Below are 26,474 nucleotides of genomic sequence, written 5' to 3'. Positions count from 1 at the left end.
TGCCACCCGAAGGTTGCAGGAACAGCAACTCATATTCCGCTTGGGAACCCTGCAGCCCAATGGTATCAATGTGGACTTCCCAAGCTTCAAAATCTCCCCTTCCCCCACCGCATCCCAAAACCAGCCCAGTTCGTCCCCTCCACCCACTGCATCACACAACCAGCCCAGCTCTTCCCCTCCCCCCGCTGTATCCCAAAACCAGCCCAGCCTGTCTCTGCCTCCCTAACCTGTTCTTCCTCTCACTCATCCCTTCCTCCCACCCCAAGCCGCACCTCGATCTCCTACCTACTAACCTCAACCCACCTCCTTGACCTGTCCGTCTTCCCTGGACTGACCTATCCCCTCCCTACCTCCCCACCTATACACTCTTCACCTATCTTCTTTTCTCTCCATCTTCGGTCCGCCTCCCCCTCTCTTCCTATTTATTCCAGAACCCTCACCCCATCCCCCTTTTCTGATGAAGGGTCTAGGCCCGAAACGTCAGCTTTTGTGCTCCTGAGATGCTGCTTGGCTCGATATAAAACGGGTAGACTCCCGAGCACTTAATCCTCCGATCCTGCATTGGCAGCACCTCCCAGTCATTTCTGCTCGAAACGCCTCACGGCAAACTCTTGAGAATTGATCATTGATCATGCACTTCCTGGGATCGTCCTGAGTGTGGAAACTGCTGATTGGACTGCTTAGCTGTCAATCACAAAGGAAATCGGGGAGAGACAGAAAGTAACGAGTCTGATTGAATAGTTTGGTGTTCGAAACTTTATTCCGGACTAGCAGTGTTTTTTTTTTCCCGGATTTTAAACCATTTTGTACAGTGGTGAAAACCGAAAGAAACGAAGTTATCGAAAGTTGAGGGAGTTGGTGTTTTTGGTTGAGTGAATAGCAGGGAATGTGTTACGAGTCGAGACTAGGTTGTTTTATGTTCAGCTGACGGGAAATCGGCTGTTTCATATTATAAGGTGATCCGCACAATAATGTCAGTCACTGTCATAGTTTAATGATTGATAACAAAGTCTTTGGGAATATCATTCAGCTCCACACTGTTATTTCGGAAATATAACAGTTTTAATCACTTGAAGTTCAAGTCTGATCCTATACCCAAATTACAAGTACAAATCAATCCTGTGGCTGGCAACATGTCTTTAATTTTTTGTTACTTATTTGAGTGGACTGGGATTTTGGGGATAAAAAACAAGTAATGCATGTTTTCGAGCCTATTGATCAATAGGCAGCTTCGGAGCGAGTAAAAAGCAGAAATAATTAACACGAGATCTTAACTGTTGATACGCCAACTAAAATATTTAAGGTTTTGTTTTTGATTTTTAGCACTTAGCACTTCATTAGCACTTAGGAATTTGAATTCGATTTAGTTGTGTGTAAAAGATCCAAAAAATGTCGGCGAGTCAGGAAAATACTTTTGTACCCAGTTCAGAATCACCAAGGAGCTGCAGGACAAAGTGTTCGATTTGTAAAAACACTTACACTGATCCAAGGATCTTGCCCTGTCTTCATACATTCTGCCTGGACTGTGTGAGAGGGTTACAGCAGTTCTCAATTCCCAGAACTCAGCGAGAGGGTGAATCTGGGTCACTCGACTGCACCGAGTCTAGGATCTGTATCCTGTGTCCAGCCTGCGACTATGAAGTGAACGTACCCGCTGCTGGCCTGCGAGAACTGACCGGTAACCATCTGATTCAGAATGAAGTTTTCCTGGAGAGTCTGAAGAGACCTGACTACCGGATAGTCTGTGATCTTTGCAACGATGGAAATGCTGAAAGAAGATGTCACGTCTGCTCAACAAATCTCTGCGATTTCTGCTCTGAAGCACACAGGTAAAGCCCAGGTCATTGGATTTGTAATCGGTCTTCATTTAAATTTTATCAGGTCTGTCAGACAGTGATTCCAATTAAGTTATTGGGAGAGGCTAAATAGCTGGGGATTTTTTTCTGCTAGGAAGCGTCGGAGGATGAGGGGTGACCTTACAGAGCTTCATAAAATCATGAGGGGCGTGGATAGAGTGAATAGCCGTGGTCTTTTTCGTAAGGTGGGGGAGTTCAAAACTAGAGGGCAGAGGTTTAAGGTGAGACGGGAAAGAATTAAAAACACCTGAGGTGTAACTTTTTTTAAACAGGCAGAGGGTGGGGTGTGGGTGGAATGAGGAAGTGGTGGAGGCTTGTACAATTACGGTACCACAGTGATTAGCACTGGTGCGTCAGAGCACCAGAGACTTGGGTTTGATTCTAATCTCGGGTGACTGTGTGGGTTTTGCACATTCTCCCAGTGTCTGTGTAGATTTCCTCCTACAGTCCAAAGATGTGCAGGCTAGATGGGTTAGCCTTGGGAAATGCAGGGTTACAGGGATGAATTTCGGTGGGAAGCTCCTTTTTGTGTGGACTTGATAGGCCAAATGACCTCATTCCACACAGTATGAATTCTATGATTCTATAACATTTAAAAGACATCTGGATGGGTCGAAAAATAGGAAGGGTTCAGAAAGATATGTGCCAAATGCTGGCAAATGGGACGAGGCCAGATTGGGATGTCTGGTTAGTATGGATGAGTTGGACTGAGGGGTCTGTTTCCATGCTGTATGATACTATAACTGGAGAAAAAATCTTTTTCAACTATAAGAAAAACTTGCACTTGGCAAAAACAGAAATTGCTGGAGAAACTCAGCAGGTCTGGCAGCATCTCCGGGAATAAAGCAAAATTAACATTTTTATTTGCCAGACTTGAAACATTTACTCCGTCCATGGGAATAAAGCAGAGTTAATGTTTCAAGTCTGGCAAATAAAAATGTTAATTTTGCTTTATTCCTGGAGCTGCTGCCAGACCTGCTGAGTTTCTCCAGCAATTTCTGTCCTTATTTCAGATCTCCAGCATCAAAAGTTCTTTTGTCTTATTTGATTATAAATATAACAGAACACTCAAAGGGCCAGTTTAATACTTAACTTTGCATCATTTGCTTATTTGGTTAATCAAAGTAATTTTGAAGAGCCTTTTAAATGATGAAATCAAGGTAGAGATTGAATTCCAAACTTAAGGCCCTAGGCAGCTGAAGGCACAGCCACCATGGTGAAACAATTAAAACTGGAGAAGCTGAAGGGATGAGACTAGAATTAGAGGCGGTCAGAAAGGTAGGACTAGAAGAGCTTGCAGGGATAAGAAGGGGTGAGGCCATGGAGTGGTTTGAAAGCAAGGAGGTCCAAATTGAAATAGAGGTGTTGCTTAATCCTGAACCAAAGCAGGCCAGAAATCACTGGGGTGAATGTGCAAGGGAGGTTCATTAAAGGTGACTTCACATAGTGAAATCTCAGGGTAACAAAGGAGACGGATGAAATCTTTGCATCATTTGAGCTGAAACAGTGGCAGGGGTCAGATGATGTTCTAGACGTTGAGATGGACTGTCTGAATGATAGTGTGAGTACATGGATAGGAGTTGATCTCAGCATAGGTGTGATGCTGAGGTTGTGTATATCTGGTTTAACATTACACTCTCAGATGGTATTGGGTACTAGAGTATAGTTATATTCAGGGACTGAATGCAATGGTTTTGGACACTGTAGTATTCAGATGGAGAAAATATCCACACAACCAGCACTGGCTGTGAACAGAGTCTAACATGGAGAGGTCAAGAGAAGTGGTGGTGTGGTAAAGCTGTGTCTCACTGTTTGGGTGATATAAAGGATAGGAAGGAGCCAGGTCTAGATTGTCAAGGAGCGCCAGAGGTGATAGTAATGGACCGAGAAGAGAGATCATTGCAAGTAATTCTCAGACATTGATTTGGATAGTGATGCCCATGTCCTAGGAGTGAATCATTAAAGGCCTTTGTCCCAAGAATTAACCCAGTGAGCCTTCTCTGAACTGCTTCCAATGAAATTTATATCTCTAAATGAGAAGTCCAAAAAGCTACCACAGCACCTTAGGGTGGTCTCATCAATGTCCTGAAATGTTGCAGCAATACCCACTTACATATATACTACAATCCTTTTGCAATAATAGTCATTATTTCATTTCCTATTCTAATTATTTGCTGTACCTGCATGCTAACATATGGTGACATTCAGATCTCTGTACTGCAACCTTTCCGCCATCTTTCCTTTTTTTTAAATAATGTTCTGCTATTCTTCCTACCAGAGTGGATAACCTCTGATTTCTCCCATTTTACACTTTAGCCAAATTTATCCAACATAACTAACTAGCCTGTATTTTCCAGCTTTCTGTTCCCTCCTGTTTTAGCTAGGAATTTGGCATTTGATATTTTTCCAATCATCTGGGAGATTTTCATAATTTGGGTAACTTTGGAAGTTTACAATCAGTGCATCTGTTATCTCTGCACGAAATTTGGCACTGTCAGCTGTTAATCCCATGAGTTTGTCTATTACTTTTGCTCCAGTGATTGTCTTAAATTCCCCCCCCCCCCCCGCCCTTTGCCTCCAGATTTTCTTCTAGATGTCTTTTCACAAGAAGATAGAATCAACACATTGGTTCCAAGTCTCATCCATTTACTAGTTTTCCATTGATTATGTTGTAATATGCCAGTATTTACTTAAGATATTCACTTTTGTTTTATTCACTTGTGGAAGCTCTTACTGTCTTTTTGAATTCGTGTTTTGCATTTAGTTTCATTATCTATTTTTGAAATTTTTCACAATCTCCCTTGTTTTGTTTGAAAACCTTCCCTAACCTCAGGCCAACCACTAACTTCCACAGCATTTTACATTTTTGTTTTCAACTTAATGCAATCTATAACTTGCTTGGTCAGCCGCAATGGTTTATTCTTTTGGCTGGATCTGTCTGTTTCTCAGCAAAATATATCTTTATTTGAACACAGTGATGAGTCATGATTTTTTTAAGATTAAAAAATGCATGTAATTTAAGTAAGTATTTTTAAATCTTGGTTGTCATATTATTTAAACTGTAAGGCAAATCCATCCATCCCCTGCAGGAGGCAGAAGATGACTGCTTCTCACAACACAGTGGCCCTTACAGACCTACAAGGTAGAAATGAGAGAGTCAATAAGTCCATCATGTGCTTTGTTCACCCTGCAGAAGAGTTGAGGCTGTTTTGTGAGACATGTGATTGTTTGGTGTGCAGGGATTGTTGTATGGTGGACCACCGTGACCATAACTGTGACTTTGTCGCTAATGTCATTAACAAATATGGCAGCTTCATCAGGCAGCTTCTGAAGCAAACACAGCCACATATTGCTGGATTGCAGGAGACTTTGCAAAAGATTGCAGATACAAGGCAGCTGGTGCAAAAGCGACTGAGAACTTTAACTGGAGAAATTAATAAGTTTACAGAGGATTACATCAAAGCATTGGAGAAACATCGGAGCAGCCTTTTGAAAGAGCTGGAAGAGCTGAGGATCCAGAAGGAAAACTCCCTGAATCTTCAGCAGATCCAGTTGCAACAGATCCTGGCAGATATGAAGACTGGAGTGGATTTCACTGAGCACTTGCTCACCAATGGTTCTCCTGTAGAAATCCTCCTAACTAAACGTGTGGTAGTCAACCGGCTGAAACTGTTGAATAAGACCAGTTACAGCACTCAACCCAGAGAGGACGATGGAATACAATTCCAGCAACAGGAGAGAGCAGGACAGTGCAATGGATTTGAGGTATTTGGAATCATTGTCACAAAGACACTTGATCCCAGCAAGTGTCTCCTTCAGGGCGAAGGTAAGCAGGAGAATGAAAGACTGACAACTTTTCAAGCACTGAATTTCTTTTAAAGCTTTTGAATTATTGTTCCACTTTCAATGGATTTGGTTGCAGGACGAGAATTGGAGATCAATGTACAAATTTCAGTGTGAGATTGTGGCCAAGTGGAAGGGACGTGCCAGATATGAAATGAGGATGTCTAGCAAATAAAGCATTGAGAATGTCTGTGATAAAGAAAGTGGATAATGCTGGTGGTCCCAGGGTGGTAACGTGCTGGAGCTGTTATGAATGTAAAGCAAGACTACCTCTGTTTTCCATGTTTGCTTAGCACTATAATCACTGGAAGAAAAAGGATTATCTTATAGATGCAGACATTTACAGCACAGAAGGAGGCCATTTTGTCCATCAAATCTTTCCCCACTAACAAAAGTCTGATTTATGCTAATAACACGTTCCAGCTCTTGGCCCATAACCCATGAGGGTATGGTACTGCAAGTGAATATGTAAATGCTACTGAAATGTTACAAGTATTTATGACTCAACCAGCCATTCACGCACTGAGTTCCAGATTCCTGCCGTCCTTTTGGGTGAAAAGCATTATCCTTAACTCTCTTCTTAAATCATTGGCTCCTAGTTATTGACACATTTTCTAATGGAAAACAGTGCCTTTGTATCCATCCCATAAATGTTCCTCAAAACCTTATACACCTCTATCTAGTACCCTCTCAATCTTTACTACGCCAAGAAAAACAATTCTAACCTTTCCTATCTTCCTTCATGGCTTAGGCTTTCTAGCATCCTGGTAATGTCCTCTGCACCTTTTTGAATGGCCAGAACTTTTTTGTTGTACTCCAGTCATGACCTAATTAGTGTTTTGGACAGTGCGGTTATTCCAGCATAACCTCCCCTGCTCTTATATTCTGTACCTTACTAATAAAAGCATGTATCCCATATGCCTTCTTAACCACTTTGTTACAAGCCTTGCTACCTTCAGGGATCTGTGACATGCACACTATAAAATCCCTCTGATTTTCCGTATGTGCCCCGGTCCCAGCATTCAGTATGTGCACTTTGCCTTGTTAGCCTCACTAACTGCATTACCTAGCACAATTCCAGGTTGAATTCTTTTTGCCACTGCTGGATGACTACCTGACCAGTCCACTGATGTTCTCCTATTGTTTACGGCTGTTCTCCTCAATTTTTACCACCCTGTCATCCACAAACTACTGATCATTCCCCTTTTTATATTTTAAGTCCAAATCATTACTGTGCATCACAAACAGCAAGGGCCCCAACACTGACTGGAAATAGACTTCTAGTCACAAAATTATTCCTCTACCTCTTCAGCCTCAGTCAATTTTGGATCCAGTGTATCACTTTGCCTGGATTCCATTGGGCTCTTACTTGCATCATGTTTTTATCTGTAGCAAGAACAAATCATCATTCAATTCAGTCAGAATATTTAGTGTCAATGTTGAACTAATCAAAAAGCTTACAACTAAAGCTATAGAAACTTAAAACTATTTCACATGGTCTTTGCTTTGGTAACAGTGGTGAGACTGTCAGTGTTATACAGAAGCTGACAGTAATTTTGAGAATTCCCTTGTATGCAGAATAACATGAGATCCATTAGTAGCTGCCAGTGATAGTAACAGAAATATCTGTAAATAATCAGTATTTAAGGAGCTTCAGTAGAGGGAGAAACAACGAGTAGAATCTTCGCCTCCTGAAAAGCAGCGAGGAAAAAATTTAGGAGGGGACGTGATTGGGCAGGTTGGCATCGAGTGGGAGGGGGGAGGGGCGTGGTCCTCACCATCTACCCAATACAACAATAATTGAGACCCTTGAAGACTTTGTCACGTCACACCACCACCATTAACTCTGCTCTCGGGTGGCAAAAACACTGGCTGCCTCCTTGACTGGTGAAAAACCCTGTGGCCAGTGTGTGAGTGATGAGCCAACTCCCTGCCTTTGCTTCCATCTCTGTAACTTTCAGCCTCTGTCTGGCAGCTTCAAGCAGGAGGGTCAGCACTTTCCCAGGTGGTGGTTCTAGTGGAAAGCCCATTGGTTGGCTTCTCCCAGCCTGACTGGTGCATCATCTAATGGGTCTTTTGGTTCATCTTGTTGATATGGGGACAATCTCATATTTTTTTTTTAACCAGAAGATTTGGTCCAAGATAACAAAGTGTAGAGCTGGATGAACACTGCAGGCTAAGCAGAATCTTAGGAGCACTGCTTGATCTGCTGTGTTCATCCTGCTCCACACTTTGTTATCTCAGATTCTCCAGCATCTGCAGTTCCTATTATCTGTGATTCAGTCTAAGATTAGCATTTCAGGTCACTGCGAAAGTGAGAAATATAAATGTTTTAAGCAATTGAAAATTGGATATTGAGTTTGCCTTTTTTTTTAAAAGAATAAACAAGAGGTCATTGATAGCACAGAAGACAGGAGAAATTAAATGACAAAAGCCTTGATGGTGCAAGGCAAAAGGGAGATCATAATATGGCAAGTAAAGAAACAAAAAAAATGTGTTTCATGGAGGTGTGAGTGTCAGAGTCATAGGAAACTCCCATCTGAAAGGAGAGAAAGCAAAATGAAAGCCAGCATGATTTCTGATGCATTTGTACCAGCACAAGGCAAAGTTGCAGTGTATAACAGATGTTACAACCCACTAGGGTAGTGTGTTATGCATTAAGCCCTAATATTCTGAGCAGTGTACCAAATATGAAAGTATTTTTTAAGGTACACACAGTGTCTCCCTTCATCTGAATTTCAGACCAAGGTCAATAGAAAGCACGGACCAGATTTCTGTACTAACCAAAAATTATCTCTTCCCACTAATTAGACTTTAGCCGCACATAAATGGATAAAAGCTATTGACATACAACATTATTAACCAAAACTCTAATTCCCTTACACACTCCCCCAAGATATACCTCTACAAATAAATAGGGAAAGTAGATTGCCATTTTTTCCTATTACTGACAACGTCAGCTTAGTGGTCTTTGCTTCCTGGCTCCGATGTTGAGGTAAAGGAAAGAACTTGGATGCTGGAAGTCAGAAACGTAAACTGCTGGAAAAGCTCAGCAGTTCTGAGGAAGGACCACTGAACCTGAAATGCTACCTCTGATTTCTGCCCATAGTTGCTGCCAGACCTAGTGAGCTTATCCAGCAATTTCTGTTTGTTTTTTAGGTAACCTTTCTTCGGCTGGCCAGATTACTTTATTGCTCAGTTATCTTTCTCTGGATTGTTTCCACTGGTCAATAAGAAATATAGTAACTGATTCAGTTCGAAAATGTCTCTGATATATCAATTCAAAAGTCACAGCATGCAGCAACGGCTGTACAAAAAGTAATTGGTTTTCTTCAGGTTAGAGTTTTTTTTAACTGCAGAGAACAGCAGCTTATTGACTAGGAAGGGATCTGCACACTTCTTTTTCCGCTCTGTCTCTGCCACTGTAACTTATTTCCAGTTCCAACCTTCTAAGCTGAAAACCACAATCGCTTCACTTGTAAACAACTCTTAGGCTTCTGTTTGTCTGGACATTGCAGGAATCCAAAGCCACAAAAATAGGGTTCACAACAGGTATCATTCCTTGCTGTGAAATTCTGCAGCCATCCTGTTAAATGCTGTTTGTTTTTTTGTTTTAAAAGCAGCTTTTTGTCACTACAATTCACAGTTGTCCCTTTTGTCAATGATAAAATTGTGCAAGGTATAGGGCTCCCAGAAACTACTGGATTACATATCCAGTATGTAATCTGGATAATGTAATCTGAACCTGCTGGATTTAACGTCTCTCTGACTGACTAACTTGAAACCCATTTGTGGGGGAAGCATTAAATCAGGATGTTTGAGCTTTAGAAGTGATGGGTAGAATGGGAGGAGTGGGTAGACCAGACAATAAATTATGGCATATATAAAATAGAGACAAGGAAACACTGCCGAGTGTGTGAAGGAGTAGATTACAATGTATATAGAAGCATCAAGGGGCAAATAACCCTGATGGGAGCAGTTTATAGGCTCCGTTAAATTGTCAAATGAAATGTAAGCCAGGTAATTAGAGGGAGATATAACCAAGGTAATAAAGAAATCATTGGCATTTTTAATCTTTTTTAAGATTGTAACAAACAGTTTGTAGAGAGAAAACCAGTGAATGTACTGTGTTTGGAATTTCAAAAAGCATTCAGTAAGGTGCTGCACAAAACAAAAATACCCAATATTTGACCATTAGCAGCTGTTGATTCTCCCAGACTGATTCACTGCTCCGACTGCCCAATTATTGCGTTCTCGTTCTCGTTCTCGTTCTCTAGGATTGATCTCCATTGATTACTCCTCCCCTCCCCCATCCCATCTTCAGCATATATACCAATTTTTTTCCCCCAAGTATAATCAGTTCTGGAGAAGGGTGACTGGACCCAAACATTAACTCTGCTTTCTCTCCACAGATGCTGCCAGATCTGCTGCACCAGCAATTTCTGTTTCCTATTTCCAACATATGCAGTTCTTTGGGGGTTTTTTTGTGTAATATGGATTGGGGCTTGGCAAATGACAAATCGACAAGAAACAGTGAGAATAAGTGGATCACTTTGGGGTTAGGCAGTAATGAGTGTGGTATAAGGATCAGTACTTGGACTTCAGCTTTTTACAGTCCATTGACTTCAATGAGGAGGATATGTAATGTACCCAAGTTAACTGTTGACGCAAAGGAAAACAGAAAGTAAGTTGAGTGGAGGTCACAAGGATGTTGCAAAATGCTTCAGAAAATATCGCTGATTGGGAAATGTGGCAGATAGAATATGTAATGAAAAAGTGTGCAACTATCCACTTTGATGGGAAAAGTAGAAATGTTTTAATGGTGAGAGACTGGTAAATGTTTGCAATCAAAGAGAGCTTGTTCATGCATCACCAAGTTGACATGCTTCAGCAAGTATTTAGAAAAGCTGATGGTATGTGAGACTTTTACATGTTACAAAGGCATTCAATTACAAGTGTAAATAAATGTTATAGTAATTATAGAGAGCAGGGCTTTGTTGAGACCACACCTGAAGTATTGTGCATAGTTTCAGTTTCCTTACCTCAGGACAGCCTTGAGAGCAAAACATAAATTATCTAGATTGATTCCTGGGTTTAGTGGATTTTCCTCTTAGAAAACATGGTGTAGACTACTCTGTATTCTCGGGCATATGCGAAAATGAGAAATGGTCTCATTTAAATATGTAACAATCATGAGCAGATTGACAGGGTAGATACTGGGAAAATGTTTCTCTGATTGCGGGCATCTGGAGCATTGAGACATATTCGCAGAATCCGTGATCAACCATTTTGAGCTGAGATGGACGCAGCACTGTGGCTGAGTGGTTAGCAATGCTGCTTCTCAGTGCCAGGGAGCTGGGTTCAGTTCCACTCTCGGGCAACTATCTGCGTGAATCTTGCATATTCTCCCTGTGTCTGCAGGAATTTCCCCTCTCAATGCAAAGATGTGCAGCTAAAGTGGATTGGCCATGCTAAATTGCCCATCGTGTCCAGGGCTGCGTAGGCTAGGTGGATTAGCCATGGGGAATGTCGAGTTACAGGGATAGACTAGGGTAGGGGGTGGGTCTGAGTGGGATGATGTTTGGAGTGGTGATGATGGGCTGAACAGCATGCTTCCACACTGTAGGGAATCTGTGATTCTGAGGCGTGTTTTGTTTTCAGTCACAGCATTGTGAATTAAAAAGCAATCTTCTTGCATACGCGCACACACAGACACAGGGTGGGGGGAAGCGAGACAGATAGACACTGGACGCGGTGGTGGAGGGTTTGGTGGGGTGAGGGGAGGGACAGACACTGGGAGTGAGGGAAGGGGACAAATGGAGAGACAGACTTGTGACCATGCAATAAAAGACAAAAATAATCAAGGATTTAATCTGAGACAAGGTTGGGTTCCTGAATCTAGTCAACAGTAGTAGATTTTACAATTATTTTGAAATCTTTCCTTGCTGGTTTGTCTTCCCTAAATAGCTGTTTCTATGGGAACCAGGCCACTTTCTTGTCAGAGACTAAGTAAGCAGTAGAGACAGTAGCTTCCTTTTTTTGAGTAATTTTCAAAATTACTCAAAACCTTCCTTGCAATATTAATTTCAGTGCATATTTTCAAGAGTGGGTCTTTCTAGAAGCCCTGTTTCTTGATCTTCCTTCTCCCAATTCTCTCACTTGTTTGCAGAGGCACAGGGTGACTGGTTGACGCTATTAAAAAATCTCTGACTTATTATTTAAGATTCATAGCTTGCCGCAACAAATAAGGGAGGAAGTAGCTGCTTATTTTCAGGCTTGAGATGCTTCTTGCAGCACAGCAAAAACAACTCCTTCACTTCCAGATGTTTTATGGTTTCTAATCCAAACATTCACACCTCCCACCTGTTCAAGTACCTGTGAGCCAATGGCATAGTGTTGGCAAAAACAGAAGGTGTAACTGACCAATCTGCTACATGTTTCTGGCCAAATCTCCATTCGTCACACATTGTTGTCTCTAGCTTGACCTCCTCCCCCTCCAATTTGACACCCCCCACCGCCCCCAATATTTGAACCAACTGTTCTTTAACCAGTACTTGCAATAAGTGTCATATTACTTGCTTTTAAAATATGTGGCAATCCTTTGAAAATCTTTTGGCTTTTGAACCTTCCAGTCCAAAATCAAAAATACAGAAACATAAAAAGGTATGGACTTTACAGTCCAAGTTGCATGCCTAAAATGGAAGTGGTTGGTGCAGGCCAAAATATGCTTGAAATCTGTTCAGGCTTATTGACAAAGGATGACTTTGCCAATGAAGGTGAATGAAGTTTTGGGATAATGTTTAGGTTAAAGCAGAAGTACTACAAAGTTTTGTAGTCCTTAACCTGGGTAAATTATCCAATCTCAATCTGATGCCATTTATAATGCTAGCAGATAGAAGGGTAGAAATTATGAAATATTTGGGCACAGTCTTCTAACCTACTCATCTACAAAACAGGTGCTGGAGGCCTAGAAAGTTGGAAACGTTACACTCTTGTTCAGGAATTGAGAAAAATAACCTTAACAATCATGGCCAAATCAATTTAGCATAGGTGAGGGGAACCTTTTGGAAAATATAGTCTGCAAGAAAATTAACAGTTACTTGGACCAGTAAAGTTGACCCAGTCTGGATTTGATAAGGACACATTGTGTACATTTACCTTTATCTTAAATGGGGGAATGAAAATAATTGATGAGGGCTTTGCAATAGATGTTGTGTATACAGACTTCCAGAAGGTTTTTGATATGATATGAAGTTTGGGGTATAAGCACAACTGAAGCATGTAGGATAAAAGACACAAGATAATGGAACGGATTGTGGTAAGCTGATTTTTATTTCACACATAGTGAATGGAGATATGCGGTTGCTTAAGTTCAGCAGTAAGATTGCTGTTCAGAGCATTTACAGACCATACAGTCTGCAAACTTTATAACAAGAGAGTTTCCTGGAGTTTGTATTTCCAAGTTCAGCAAATTATATCTTATGCCTTGGCTCCATGTCACTGGACTGTATTATTTTTTATGATTTGTTTAAGACATCAAATTAAAGTTATAAACAGGAACACTTCAATGAAGAAGTACAGTTGCTGGACATATAGTCTGTATACGTTTCTTCAAATTAAAGTACAGGCAGAAACTCGCCTTCTCCGACCAGCTCAAGTCTCTCGTCCTGAAAGTCAGCACGAAAGACAAACTCATCGTCCTAGGCAACTTCAATGCGAGGGTGGGCAACGACTCAGACATGGCCCGGAGTATTTCCAGGAGTGTGTCCACCTATAGTTTGTGTGGGTTGGCCTTTATGATGGCTGTGGTTGAAAGTCTAGTGCTTAGCATTTCTTAATGCATTCCAGCAGCAGTAACAGGTTTTGATGGATCTGGATTTCAGGAGTCTGCCCTTAGCCTTGAAGTGGCTTTGAGTTTTTAAAGTTGCCTCATCTTAATCAAATTTATAAAGTTTTAATGAGTGAAATTTTATAAGTCATATGTGCTAAAATAACATCTGACATACAAGTGAACCAAAGTAGAGCATTGCTAATTAAAATGCAAACTTCATGCATAAGTACATACACATAATTACAAAGTTAAAAGGGAACTGTGACCAGTACAAAAGAAGACAAAAAAAATTAAAGGCTTTAATCTGAGACAAGGCTGGCTTCCTGAATGCTGTCAACAGTATCGAATTTTGCAATTATTTTGATGCCATCCTTCCTGATTTGTCTCTTCTATACTTGTTTCTGTGGGAATTAGGCCACTTTTTCTTCGAATGAGATTGCATTTCACAACACAGCAAAATTATACTATTGAAACACCCAAAATAGTCACTTCAATATTCATAACCAGACTAATGAATAATGAATCCCAGAATAATTACCTTCCAGATATCAGTTTTGTATCTCAAACAAAGGCTTAACAATTTATTAAATTAAAAACTAATATTAGCGAGAGAAAATTTGGTGGCATGGTAAGCTGATTAACATTTGTGCTTCAAACCCGAAACATTTGTTTTCAGCCCTGTCACATAGACAGACAGACAAACAAGCACATTTAAGGGAATAAATAAAACTACAAAAGTGGCCAGATTATTTAAATGGCTCTCAAAATGCATTGTTTTGCAGGCATAAATATGGACTTGTTGGCTGGTTTTCCTAAAATGTTGATCAAGGTCACCTCAATTCATTGAAGCAAAGACAGCAATACTTATAATGTAACTTTCATTTTTTTTCTAGGCATCCAGAGGCTGCTGTGTCAGATTAGACAGGAACTTTCAAATCTTCATTCTATCTTAGCAACAGCCCGGAACCATCTCTCAGAAAACATAGGTCAAAAAAAACAACTTTAATTCTGGTTCTGCCCTGTTTAGACTGACTCCATGAGGCCTCAGTCACCATTCAACAAAGGTCATCTGTTGAATATAGGGTCTCCTTCAGACATTCTGTAATCATGTCCTTTGGTGAAATCAGATTTCTGAGGAAGGGTCATTTGACCCGAAACGTTAACAGATTTCCATAGATGCTGCCAGACCTGCTGATCTTTTTCAGCAATTTCTATTTTTGTTACAGAATCAATTCACCTCCTTGTCCATTGGGTGACCTCTGCTATCTATTCAAATACCATACTGTTTCAGGGGAGAAAGAGCAGGGTGGGGTGACTGTTAAAACCCTGTAATGAAGGCTTCAACTCTCCTCCAGGCCCGGCCTCTCGCTCTTGCTCGCTTGCACTCTCTCTCCCTCTCGCGCTCACACGCGCACACGCACACACACCGTATCAGATCTTTTCTTTTTTTAGCCCGAGCTGGCCTGTAGTCCTTCAGACATTCACAGCAAAATTGATAGAAGAATAAAATAGCAATAATGAAACATCAGTGAGGGCTTTAATTACGTACTTAATCGATACGGTGGAATTTTCTTTTCCTCAATTGACTCTTCTCAATGCACTGTCAGAATGCGTAGCTTTGTTTTAATGGTAAAACTTAACCTTAATTACTTGTAACTTAGTTTAATGCACAAACTGGGTTTCCCTGCTGCCTTTTATAATCAAAGTCAACAGGAGATGCGGGTCAAATCTTTTTGTTGCAAGCAATTGCCTCTCAATAACAAGTAGCGTGGAGTTTTGTTCTTATATAGCAGTAAATTTGCCTGTATGAACTCCATCAATAGTAACCAACAGGGCAGGAAGGTAAGTAACCATGTTCCACTTACAGACATGTAAAATAGTGACAGAGATAGTAGGAACTGCCAATGCTGGAGAATCTGAGATAACACGGTGTGAAGCTGGATGGACACAGCTGGCCAAGCAGCATCAGGAGCAGGAAAGCTTGACGTTTCAGGTTGGGACCCTTCTTCTCTTTTCTGAAGAAGGGTCCCAACTGGAAATGTCAAGCTTTCCTGCTCCTCTGATGCTGCTCGGCCTGCTGTGTTCATCCAGCTTCACACCGTGTTATATAAAATAGCGAGCCCAGTTTCCATAGTGACTTGATGTATTTTTGCTGCTTACAGTGTGTGTGACTTCCACCCCGTGTCTAAAAGTTGCTCAGCAAGGAATATGTCTGAGGTTGTTTAAAACATTTGAATTGCTAGATTGAAATCCTACATATTGTAGGCTGTCACTCTGTTTTTCCTGTTTACTGCAACTGACTGAAATTTAGAACATGCTCACTGATGTCTGGTGAAAACTTTATTGCCTATCATCTTGTTTGTCTAAATATGGCCTGCCAGTGCCACAGGCAGCATTGTGAAAACTATTGGGCTGCCTTTTCAGTGGGTTGCTGGCACGTTGTGGAAGGAAACAAGATATTTCATTTAGAATGTGAGCTGGTTGCGGGAGGATGGAGATTGAATTGCAGAATTTTCTATGACAAAGCAGACAACTGTAGCTAAGAGAACGGAAATGGCAACATGCTGTTAAATTTCTTGCGAGCCAAGGGACGGGGAGGTGAAATGTTCCTGTAACAAAAATTAGAAATTGCTGAAAAAGCTCAGCAGGTCTGGCAGCATCTATGGAAATCTGTTAACGTTTCGGGTCAAATGATCCTTCCTCAGAACTCTGATTTCTCTCCACAGATGCTGCCAGACCTGCTGAGCTTTTCCAGCACTTTCTATTTCTTGTTTGATTTGCAGCATCTGCAGTTCTTTCAGTTTGAACTGTTCCTGTCCTGTGTTGAGACAAGGGATCTCCAGCACCTTCAAGTCAGTATGGTGTCAGGGTGTGGCATACAAACCAGGCTTTCGCTGTGCATGGAGTCACATGGATAAAATTCATGATTTCTGTTATTTCAGGGCAAGTGGGGCCTGTAGGAATACGTGATTTTGTGTGTTTATCTATTTATTGTGTTAATTGTTTATGTGCGTACACCAATGAATTCATCAAAATACAATTTAACTTGCTCACACTCAGGCCTCCGTGTGGCTTGGCAAGACCAGCCAAGTGTATTTGTTCTGGTCTGTAATGACCAATCCGGGCAGCAGATAGGGCGAGGAGGCGAATCCATTCAGGTCAGCATCTACAACAAGAAGAATAAAGAATGGTGAGTGATTTGTGCAAGGGTTAACTGTGCCATAAATTACTGCATGACAAAATGCGGCACTAATACTACACAAAGTGAGTTAAGTTTGGGTTATTGAACAGCTCATCCATCCCATAGAGGAATTCTGAGGGGTCCCTATGTGCATCTACTGTCTACTTTGGGGGAAAAAAATGACTGACTGGCCCAGATTGTCTGTCCATTGCGCAGTGTTCTTTTACGTACCCTAGTTTGCTTAACAAAGGTGCAAATTACAGATGATTCCTCAATGTATCTGTTCCTGAATCCTTTGAAAACAACTCATTGACTTAAATGGTCAAAGTTACTTAAAGATATTTCCTGAATGAATAGTTCTCAAATCTTTTGAGAAGTAGTTTTTTTTAAAATTGCTTATCGTCCTAAACATTCCCCATTGACTAAAATTAATTATCTGCTTATATTTATTGTACTGGCTATTCACAACATACTTGCATCTTTGGTTGATGTCATTCAAGTCTTACTTTCTTGTTCAAGCTGATTTTGTAGCTAATAATGAAACATTGAAAGCAGCTGACAAGCAATGCTTTCATTTCCTTTTAAAAGACTTGCTGTTTTCTCTGGATGCTTCTACAGATTCCTTCATAGGAACATGAGAAATCCAGCATTGCTACATGGGCAAAAAGGCCAAAATCCCAATTCGGCCACCACTGTCCTGATCCTGGTGCAATCCATGATATAATGATATTAGAATTGTTGATTAATCATGACAGCTAGATTCTATATAACAGACCCAGACTTGAGCTCAAAAAGTCTCTATCGTGGAAAATCTTACTCAACTTAAGTCCAAAGTCGCCTTTTTTTTCTCCCAACAAAGTGTACATAGCATATGCAATGCTCCATATTGCTCCTATTATGTGGGGCTTCAATGACTGAATGTACTACTGTATTTAATTTGTATAACCTTACAAGTTATTGTTGGGTCATCCCGAGAAATATTGAACTGAAGTTCAAAATTCTTAAGAAACGTTCCACCTTGAATGTTGAAATAAGACCAGTTGCCTACTTTACATTTCAATCACAGATTGAGTAATCCAGATGTTCGGGAAACCGTGTTTTCCTCACCTATATTTGCGTGCTTTTAAAAAGAAATCTTTAATCCTAAAATACCTCAACAGTAATCTATTGTTTAACTGAATGGAAAACTTGTGAATACTTTGCTTCTCTCTCATGCAGCACTCTCAAGACAATACTACACGACAATCATGATGGAACTTATCAATTTACGTACACTCCTCGGGTGTCAGGCTTGTATGAGGGATATGTCTGTATGAAGGGACAGCATGTACAAGTGAGTTACATATTGAGGTCACAAGGGTGTAAGTTGACTTGGCTCTTCATACCTTTTGGATCCTGGCTTGAATGCAGCTTTTAAGGGTTTAAAATAGTTCTTGTGTTTCTAAGTGGGTTTTCTAGTTGCATCTAACCTCCTAGATATGCTTGTCTCTAGAAAGCATGCATGTAATTATGTAAAATATACACTTCTGATTTACACTTTGCTCAAAAAATGCCCCAAGGATATTGAATTAGAAGCACTGTTGTTTTGTGGCTCATTATATGGTATGGAGAGTGAAGTATAAGTGATTTTTTTTTTTCTTTTTCTTTTTCTTCTTTTTCTGTGTTTCTTTATTTTTGTTCTGAGTTAGATTATTTTAGTGGGCTGTTTTACAGCACTGAAATCTTTGCAGCAACTTCACCCTTCTCTTTTTTTAATGTTGGTTCATGTTGACCAAATGTTGATTTGATGTTAAAGGCATTTATTTTTGGTTCAACTCTCTTCCAGTTTGGAGCAAAGCTGTGATGAGTTTATCAGCTGAGTGGCCCTGATAGAACCTAAACTTGGCGTCACTAATGGGATGGCACTGTCATTGATACCATTTTATCAGTTGTTGATGACTGAGGTAAACTAATGGGTTTGTAAATGGGGTTGTTGGAGCTGAATCATCTGGGCTCCAAGACATCACTCTGGAGGTCCTCAAGATAGATGTCCTGAACCCAATCATTTTCAGCTTTATCAGTGACTTTCCCTCCATCATAAGGTTAAGAAGAGGGGATGTTTGCAAAATACGCAGCATCATTTGCGACTCCTCAGATACTGAAGTGGAGTATTTTCTCTGGTGGACTTTTCAAATTCCTCCATCATCTTCCTGCATCAACACAGCTCAAACCCCTACATCACTGGCATCAATAGCAACTGTAAAGGGTTTCAAGAAGTTTGGTGTGGCTAAAACTGGTGCTGTGGTTAACATGGCTTTTAAGTTCTGAAATGCCTCCTGACAACCAGTCAGAAATGCCATTTGCATTTATCAAATTCATAGAATCCCTACAGTGTGGAAACAGGCCATTTTGGCCCAACAAGTCCACACTCCCCCTACGAAGAGCATTCCACTCAAACCCATCCCCCTGCTTTCCGCTTTCCCCACACCTAGCCCACCTAACCTAAACATCCCTGGGCAATTTGGCATGGCCAATCCATCTAAACTTCACATTTTTGGACTGTGGGAGGAAACCGGAGCACCCGGAAGAAACCCACGCAGACACAGGGAGAATGTGCAAACTCCACACAGACAGTTGCCCGAGGCTAGAATCGAAGCCCCTAGCGCTGTGAGGCAGCAGTACGAAGCATTGAGCCACCATACCTCCTATTAAAACCAGCAACCTAAGGACGACTAGTAACTATATCATACAGACTGTGCTAAGAATTTACACTAGGAACCCTTTAAAATGATTAGTCGGGCACATGATGGACTCAGTGTATATTAACACAGGATGCTATTCTATGTAGGCAAAATGATTTTGCGTATTCATTGCTACTTTTTAATTGGCAATAGGGGAATGATGCCTGCCAATTTCTGTGACACTCCCACAACAACACCCTGACAAATAAGACTCTGCCTGTTTGTTCTAAGAATGAAAATAGACAGTTAACTGTTTGTGCTGTATCTTCATGCCAACAATGGCCCAACCAATCACAACCCACTTCTCAGGCAGTAGAAATTAGTGTTCCGCCTTGTTCCAAGTTCCAATGAGTTCAAGACAAAAAAGCTTTGCCGCTTAGCTCCTTTTTAAATAGGGTTTCAGTTCTGTACTGCCAAACAATTATTCACTTGCTCCACCACCAGCTGATCATGAGTAGAGTGTATATTATCCGTAAGGTGCATGACAACAATTCAGAAAGACAGTTTTGACAGCACAATTCAAAGTGATAACTTCTAGTGCCTAGAACAACAAGAGCAGTAGGTACACAGGAACACCACACCTGAAATTCCCATCCAAGTATCACACTTTCTTGATTTTCAAACCTATGACTATTGCCCCATCGTTGCCAAATCCCTAACTTTTTTTTTCCCTAGCGTTGTGTGTGCATACCTTCTAAAGCACACTTGGTGATTGACAGTAAATAATTGCCAGTGTTGTCCACATTCTATAAATTAATCAATAAAAAGTAACTAAAACTCTGACAACCCATGAGTATTTTAAGAAGTTACATGAAAAACCTGCTTTGTCAGCTTGTCTAGAGTGAGGTGCAATTGCCCCATTACTCAGGCTAATTGCAGAAGGCATTTAGCGCAGAGCTGAATACTCTGCATCTTGTATAAAGCCTTCTAATTCTTTCCAATGCTTGCAAGATTCCTACTTATCTTCAATTAACTGTGTGTTCTGATCTTTCACGATTTGAAGTTTAAGACACACTTGGTTCTCTTATCTTCTGCTAACAGCCCTTGTGTTTTGTCTACTTTGCACAAAAGAAGTAATTAAATTTAGATTTAATTGCAAAATGCCATTAACAAACAACAAAGTACTGAACAAACAAAATAATGCAATAGGAGAAGCCAAACCTGGATCAACGTGATCAGTTGGATCTTTAGAAATTCGAGATTTCAAGACCACTGCAACCCAAACACACGTTTTCAATTCACAAGCTTTGTCACAGAAGCAACGACCCACAAAAATTTTCGATTTGATATGCTACCTCATTTTAAAGAAAAATTAAAATCTTTATAATCTTTATCTCATTTAAATGGATAATTGAACTGAGGATTTGGCAAAGCAGAAATTCTGCTTTGACTGATTCTATGAAGCATTTATGTAAAATTGTTTTGTTTGTTTCTTTCTTGCAAAAAGAATGCTGATGGTGACCTTTAAATGTTTTAAAATCTTTTGAGTAGACAGAGAGGATTGGAAAATGATAGTCAGAGCTTTCAATAATTCCTCGCCCGGCTTTTCTTAGCAGTCTGAAATATGTCTCATCTAGGACTGGTAACTTATCTACTTTCAAAGATGATGATTATCTTAATTCATCTCTCATGCTTACCACATTGTATTTCATTTCCTTCCTCATCGATGACGACAGTGTTTAGATCATTTCCCTCTTTTGGCAAAACAGATATAAACATGGCCCAATTTTTCACCTCCACAGCCCAGTTATAATTTTAAGTTCTAATAGGTCCGACATATCACTTTGTTTTTGTATTTACAAATATCATTGGATTTTACTTGCCAATAATATCTCATTTGCTCTGTTTTTCTAATATTTTGAAAAATATTTCAACTCTTATATCTCTTGTACCCTTTGAGTCTCTCTGCACTATTGAGTTCTCAGCATCTGCTACAAGCTTTCACTTTTTCCTCATCTTATCTTGCATACTCATGGATTGCCCAAAGGCCCTAGATTTGAGAGTCTCAGCCTTTATCTGTGAGAACATACTTGCGCTATACCTTCACAATCTTCTTTTTGAATGTCACCTTCAAGTTGTTGTTTCTCAAACATATTTGTTAAAACATATCTCAGCTTTGTAAAATTGACCTTGTGCCAATTGACAACTTTTTCGCTAGATCTATCTTTGAACTTTTTTTATAGTAAGTATCAATGAATTATGATCATTACCAACAAAATGCTGATCACATAATACAGCTTCCACTTGGCTGGCTTCCTGATACTCACTAAAATAGTTTCCATGAATGTTTTTTAAAGAATCCTGTGCCCACTGTGCACTGATTTTATGCTGGTTAGAATTGGAATGGTTGAAATCTCTGACTGTCAGTACCCTTTTGTTTGTTTTTGGTTATGTTGTTGGATAAAAAGGAAGAACAGAAGAAAGCTTAAGTAGAGCATAAATGGAGCATTGGCTGCTTGAGCTGGATGTCCCATTTCTGTGCCATATTTTTTCTATAATTTTAATGTTTCTGGGTATTCCCTATGAACAAACCTTTCCAAATTTGTCCGTATGCTCTAGAAAAGGATATTTTTCTACCTTGTGGACTGATTCATTGCAATCTTACTTTGTATCTTTCCAAATCTCTGATATTTCATGACAGAGGCAGTAGAGTCCTATTGTGTCGAAACTGACCCCTCGGTCCTACCAATCCATGCCAACCATGTTCCCAAACTAAACTAGTCTGATCTGCTAGGGCTCAGCCCATTTTCCTCCACAACTTCTCTCTGGCAGTTCAATCCACACGCGAAACATTGTGATTTTTGTTTAAAAAAAAGGTTGCCCCACATATATCATTTTAAAATTTTTCTCCTCTCACCTTAAAAATACACCCTCTAGTTTTGAACTCGCGCCCCCTAAGAAAAATACCCTTGTCATTCACTTTGTCTATGCCCCTCATGATCTTATAAACTTCAAGGTCACCCCTTAACTTCCTAAGCTCCAGTGAAAAACCTGTCCCGGTCTTTCCAATTTGTTTTTATATTGTGCTCTCCGTTCCCTGCGACATCCTGGTAAATCTTTCCCGAATCTACTTCAGTTTAATAATAGCCTTCTTATAACAGGATGACCAGAGCTGCACACAGTACTCCAGAAGTGACTTCACCAACATCCTGTACAATCTCAACATGAGATCCCTTATAAATAAATCAATTTTAATCTGTATTTCAGCACAGGCCCTGTCTTCTTGAATTGCTGATACATTGGTTTACACGGCCATTTCTGAGGGCAATTAAAGTCAGTCACTTTGGTGTCTGAATGTAGTTACCCCTAGGCTAGGTTGGGTAAGTACAGGTGAATCCACTGCCTAAACCACATCATTTGAGTTTTTAACAACAATCTCACAGCTTTACGGTCACTTGCTGCAATCTCCAGGCTTGAAAGCAAACAAAAACTGTAATTTCTTAAATTGTTTTGCTGTGATTTGAACTCTCATATTCTGGAGTAGTCCAGTTTGTAGATTTAAAATAATGTGACTTAAACTGTCATTCCTCTAATACAAATATTGTAAATAAAACTTGGACAGGATAGAATATTACAGTAATTGAAATTTTGCCCTTCAGTACAGTAGCTGTACATTTGGTCACTTCTGTGCATTGAAGAAGGGGGCATATAACTTACAGTAAGAAGCACTTGTTTTGCTTTTTTTAACATTAAAGAATTTTTTCAATGTTAAGTATAATATAACTTCAGTAACTGCTGTTCGTTTCCCAGGGATCTCCATTCAGTATAACAGTCACAAGTAAATACCGTAAGCACACTGGTATATTTCATTGCTGCACATTCTGTTCTAGTGTTGGACAAAAGGATGTCCGTTGTGGTTGCGGAGGCACAATGCTCGGTGAGTTTAATAGAAAGTCTCACTTATAATTGTTCCGTTGCAGATAAGCAGACAGTGAATTATAAAACTAGGGCATAATCATTCAAAACATCATTTACAGAGATACACAATACAAATATAGACCTCCAAATTCTACAGCTATAGGTTCTTATACTTTATATTCTGAGAAACACAAGTAAAACGCTTTTTAATGTTTACCACCTGAATGCAATGAAGCACTTAATATACAATTTAATAATTAATATCCCCAAGACCTCAACAATGTGTGTTTTTGTATACACTGCATTATCACCTACACTTGCTGATTCTTTAATATATTTTTGATAGCCTTTATGAGTGAATTACACATCTCACCGGTCACATTTTAGTTCTTAATAAAAACCAAAAGAACTACAGATGCTGTAAATCAGGAACAAAAACAAAGTTGCTGGAAAAGTTCAGCAGGTCTGGCGGCATCTGTAAAGGAGAAAACAGAGTTAACGCTTTGGGCCCGGTTACCCTTACTTAGAACTTCTGAGGAAGGGTCACCGGACCCAAAATGTTAACTCTGTTTTCTCCTTCATGTTTTAATCCTTACTGGGTTGTAATAAGTGATTTGGTAGTCTATATAAATAATGCTTAAAAATAAAACAGAAACTGAAATAGCACAAATAATATTGGAAGAGAACTTTTTTTTATTAATCTTCCTAATTTATTTCCTTTGAAAGTGTAAAAATCATCTACTGAAAAGGGAGGTGCTTTTTTTGTTGATTTTAAAGTTATCCGTGACTACTTTAAAGTAATTAAACATGAACACGGAGGAAGGGGTGACTTATTTATGTATGATGCTCCATCCAGCTCATGGAGGAACAACTTGTTGAGAAAATTCAGAATATAGAACGAACGTGAATGTTTGCCTTTTTATAGAAGGTAGAGATGTAGTTAGTTTGATGGGCATTGTTTCTGACGTGACACTGCATGAAATTTACAGGGATTGCTGATTGTACAGTATTGTGAAACTTTTTGTTCTTTGTATTCAATTGGCAGGTGGGTACCAAGGCTGTGGACATGGGCACAAAGGTCACCCTGGCCAGCCACACTGGTCCTGTTGTGGAAAGTTGACTGAACATTCAGAATGCTCTGGAACAATAAATAGCAACTCTTACCAGAATCTGGTTAGAACTGTTGCTCTGTAAAAAAAAACCAAGACATGGAAACCACAAACCTATGATTGATCTTTTTTTAAAAAGAAATTGCATTGACGTAATGGCTGTTCAGCCAATCTGGAAGAATCTGTGATCTTCAGGGGTGCTCAAAACTTAGCCAGTTTAATGTTTGCTATAGTTTTTAATTATAAGATGTGGACAGAGACAGAGATGTTCTGATCTAGCTGTTGTTAATTACTTTTCAGATCTTATCAAATTGACTAATTTATCAGTTATAATCCCAAGAGAAGTAACTTGAACATTCACTGAACCAGCACCGATTCAAATATTGAGTTCTGCATTATAGTAATAACAAGGGGGTAACAATGTACTTTTATTTCAGATTTCACAAATGAATACTCTGCAGCACAGTGTAATAAAATAAAGGATCTCGTTTTTAAATGGCATTACCTTGTACTAGAAGCAATGCATTTTTGTTATGATGCACAAAAACCACTTGAAAATAATGGAGGTATGATCAAGAAACCAAGGCCTGAGAGAAATGAATGTAAATTGCTGTATGGGATACTGTGATATACTTTGGTGATAGCAAACAATGGATTCAATTGAACTTGGTTTTATTCAGAACTTTTTCTGACTAAATGGTGCATGTTTATTTTGAAATAAAAATCTGGGTAAGGAGACATTGTGTCTGCTGTTTGTGGAAATGTACCCAATCTATAACACAATAATTTTGTATGTGAATTTGTTTATATTAGATTATACGTATTTTGCATCCATATTTTATATTAATATGGAATCATACTGAATGGATGTTTAGCTCTTACTTATTGATTTAACTTTAGTGATCTCAATACTGAAGTCACAATTAAAATTAAATCAATTTTATAAATTTCAAATAATCTCAATCATACAGCTGTTTTTTTTTTAATACCGGCTTTGTGCCAGTTTGAAATACTTAAAACTAACTTCAACCATTGCACTGTAAACAGTGTATTTTAGGTTCAGGTTGGCAGCCGTTGTCCAGAAAGCAATCAAGGCTCTTAAACAACCACTCAAGTGCCTCATAAGATCATCATTGGTATTCAGCTAGCAACAAGTGGAGGCACCTGTCATCTGTGCATGATAGAGGGACCCAGTATCAAGGAGCCGAGGGAGGAGTCTGGTGGTGGTATGGAACTCTCCGTTCCATTAACTAACTGTAATGCGAGCAGTAGCTGTCACTGTTGGTGACAATGCCATTATTGCAGAACCAAAATTGCAGAGCTGCTGGCCTCTGACTAACAACTCTTGGGCTGAGTGGGGAGTGGGATGCGGAAGGATACCCAAGATGTGATAGTGTGGCAAGTAAATGATGCTAGGAGAGGCATAAATCCTAATAGTAGGATACTTGCTGTGAATAGGAACTTCATCATGGCTGCCAGAGATTGGCAAACATGGGTGATGGACTACGCACATGAAAATCCATCAGTTTGTGTGAGATGTTGTTTTATTGTCTACTTTTTTTATACTAACTTAGATGAACACAACGTGCTACTTATGTAGATACCTTTGTATTGGCTCTGCTCAATTTACAATGTTTTGATTAATCAAGACAATGGACCATGACAAACAATTGACTCTTTGAAGCCTGAAACAATTTGTGTTACATTGAAGTGCTGGATTTTTAAAAAAATTATCAGGCCTTTCCTTATATACTTTATTATGATTTTGTTTTTTTTAAACCTTCCTGTGTTCGTCAGACTTTTAAAGCTTGAATTTTAAATTACATGTAATGCGCTAACTCTGTGTTTTAACCTATTTAATAAACTAATTTCAAAATATTAAGCTTTATTCTTTTGATTTGTGGACTGTGCTTGCATCAAACATGCGTGGATTATCACCATAAAAATACCAATGTAACAGCAAGAGTTCACATGAAATGCCCAAACCCCATTTATGAAAGGACTCGAGTTTGACTGATGACATCAGCAGCCCACATGTTTCAGAATGAGACCAGAGTGCTGATACTGAGATGGGGG

General features: G+C 39.7%; 1 protein-coding gene across 3 annotated transcripts; it reads left to right on the top strand.

Annotated features, from left to right (window-relative positions):
- Positions 1-682: 682 nt before the first annotated feature.
- Positions 683-26,237, top strand: trim45 (tripartite motif containing 45). Of its 3 annotated transcripts, none has more exons than XM_059650292.1 (6): positions 683-1,829; positions 5,096-5,682; positions 16,591-16,720; positions 17,930-18,044; positions 23,182-23,308; positions 24,335-26,237. In XM_059650292.1, the coding sequence occupies exons 1-6, from the start codon at positions 1,390-1,392 to the stop codon at positions 24,481-24,483; spliced, it is 1,548 nt and encodes a 515-aa protein (XP_059506275.1). In that variant the 5' UTR covers positions 683-1,389; the 3' UTR covers positions 24,484-26,237. The 3 variants fall into 3 exon arrangements, with proteins under 3 accessions (XP_059506275.1, XP_059506276.1, XP_059506273.1); XM_059650293.1 differs by having other exon boundaries at positions 4,946-5,682; positions 23,262-23,308; XM_059650290.1 differs by having other exon boundaries at positions 4,946-5,682.
- The last annotated feature ends 237 nt before the right edge of the window (positions 26,238-26,474 follow it).

The sequence above is a fragment of the Stegostoma tigrinum genome, chromosome 12 (genome assembly GCF_030684315.1).
Source record: "Stegostoma tigrinum isolate sSteTig4 chromosome 12, sSteTig4.hap1, whole genome shotgun sequence".
In the NCBI taxonomy this organism is placed as follows: domain Eukaryota; kingdom Metazoa; phylum Chordata; class Chondrichthyes; order Orectolobiformes; family Stegostomatidae; genus Stegostoma; species Stegostoma tigrinum.
Note: the sequence above shows the minus strand (reverse complement) of the source record. Positions and strands in the feature narration are given on the sequence as shown.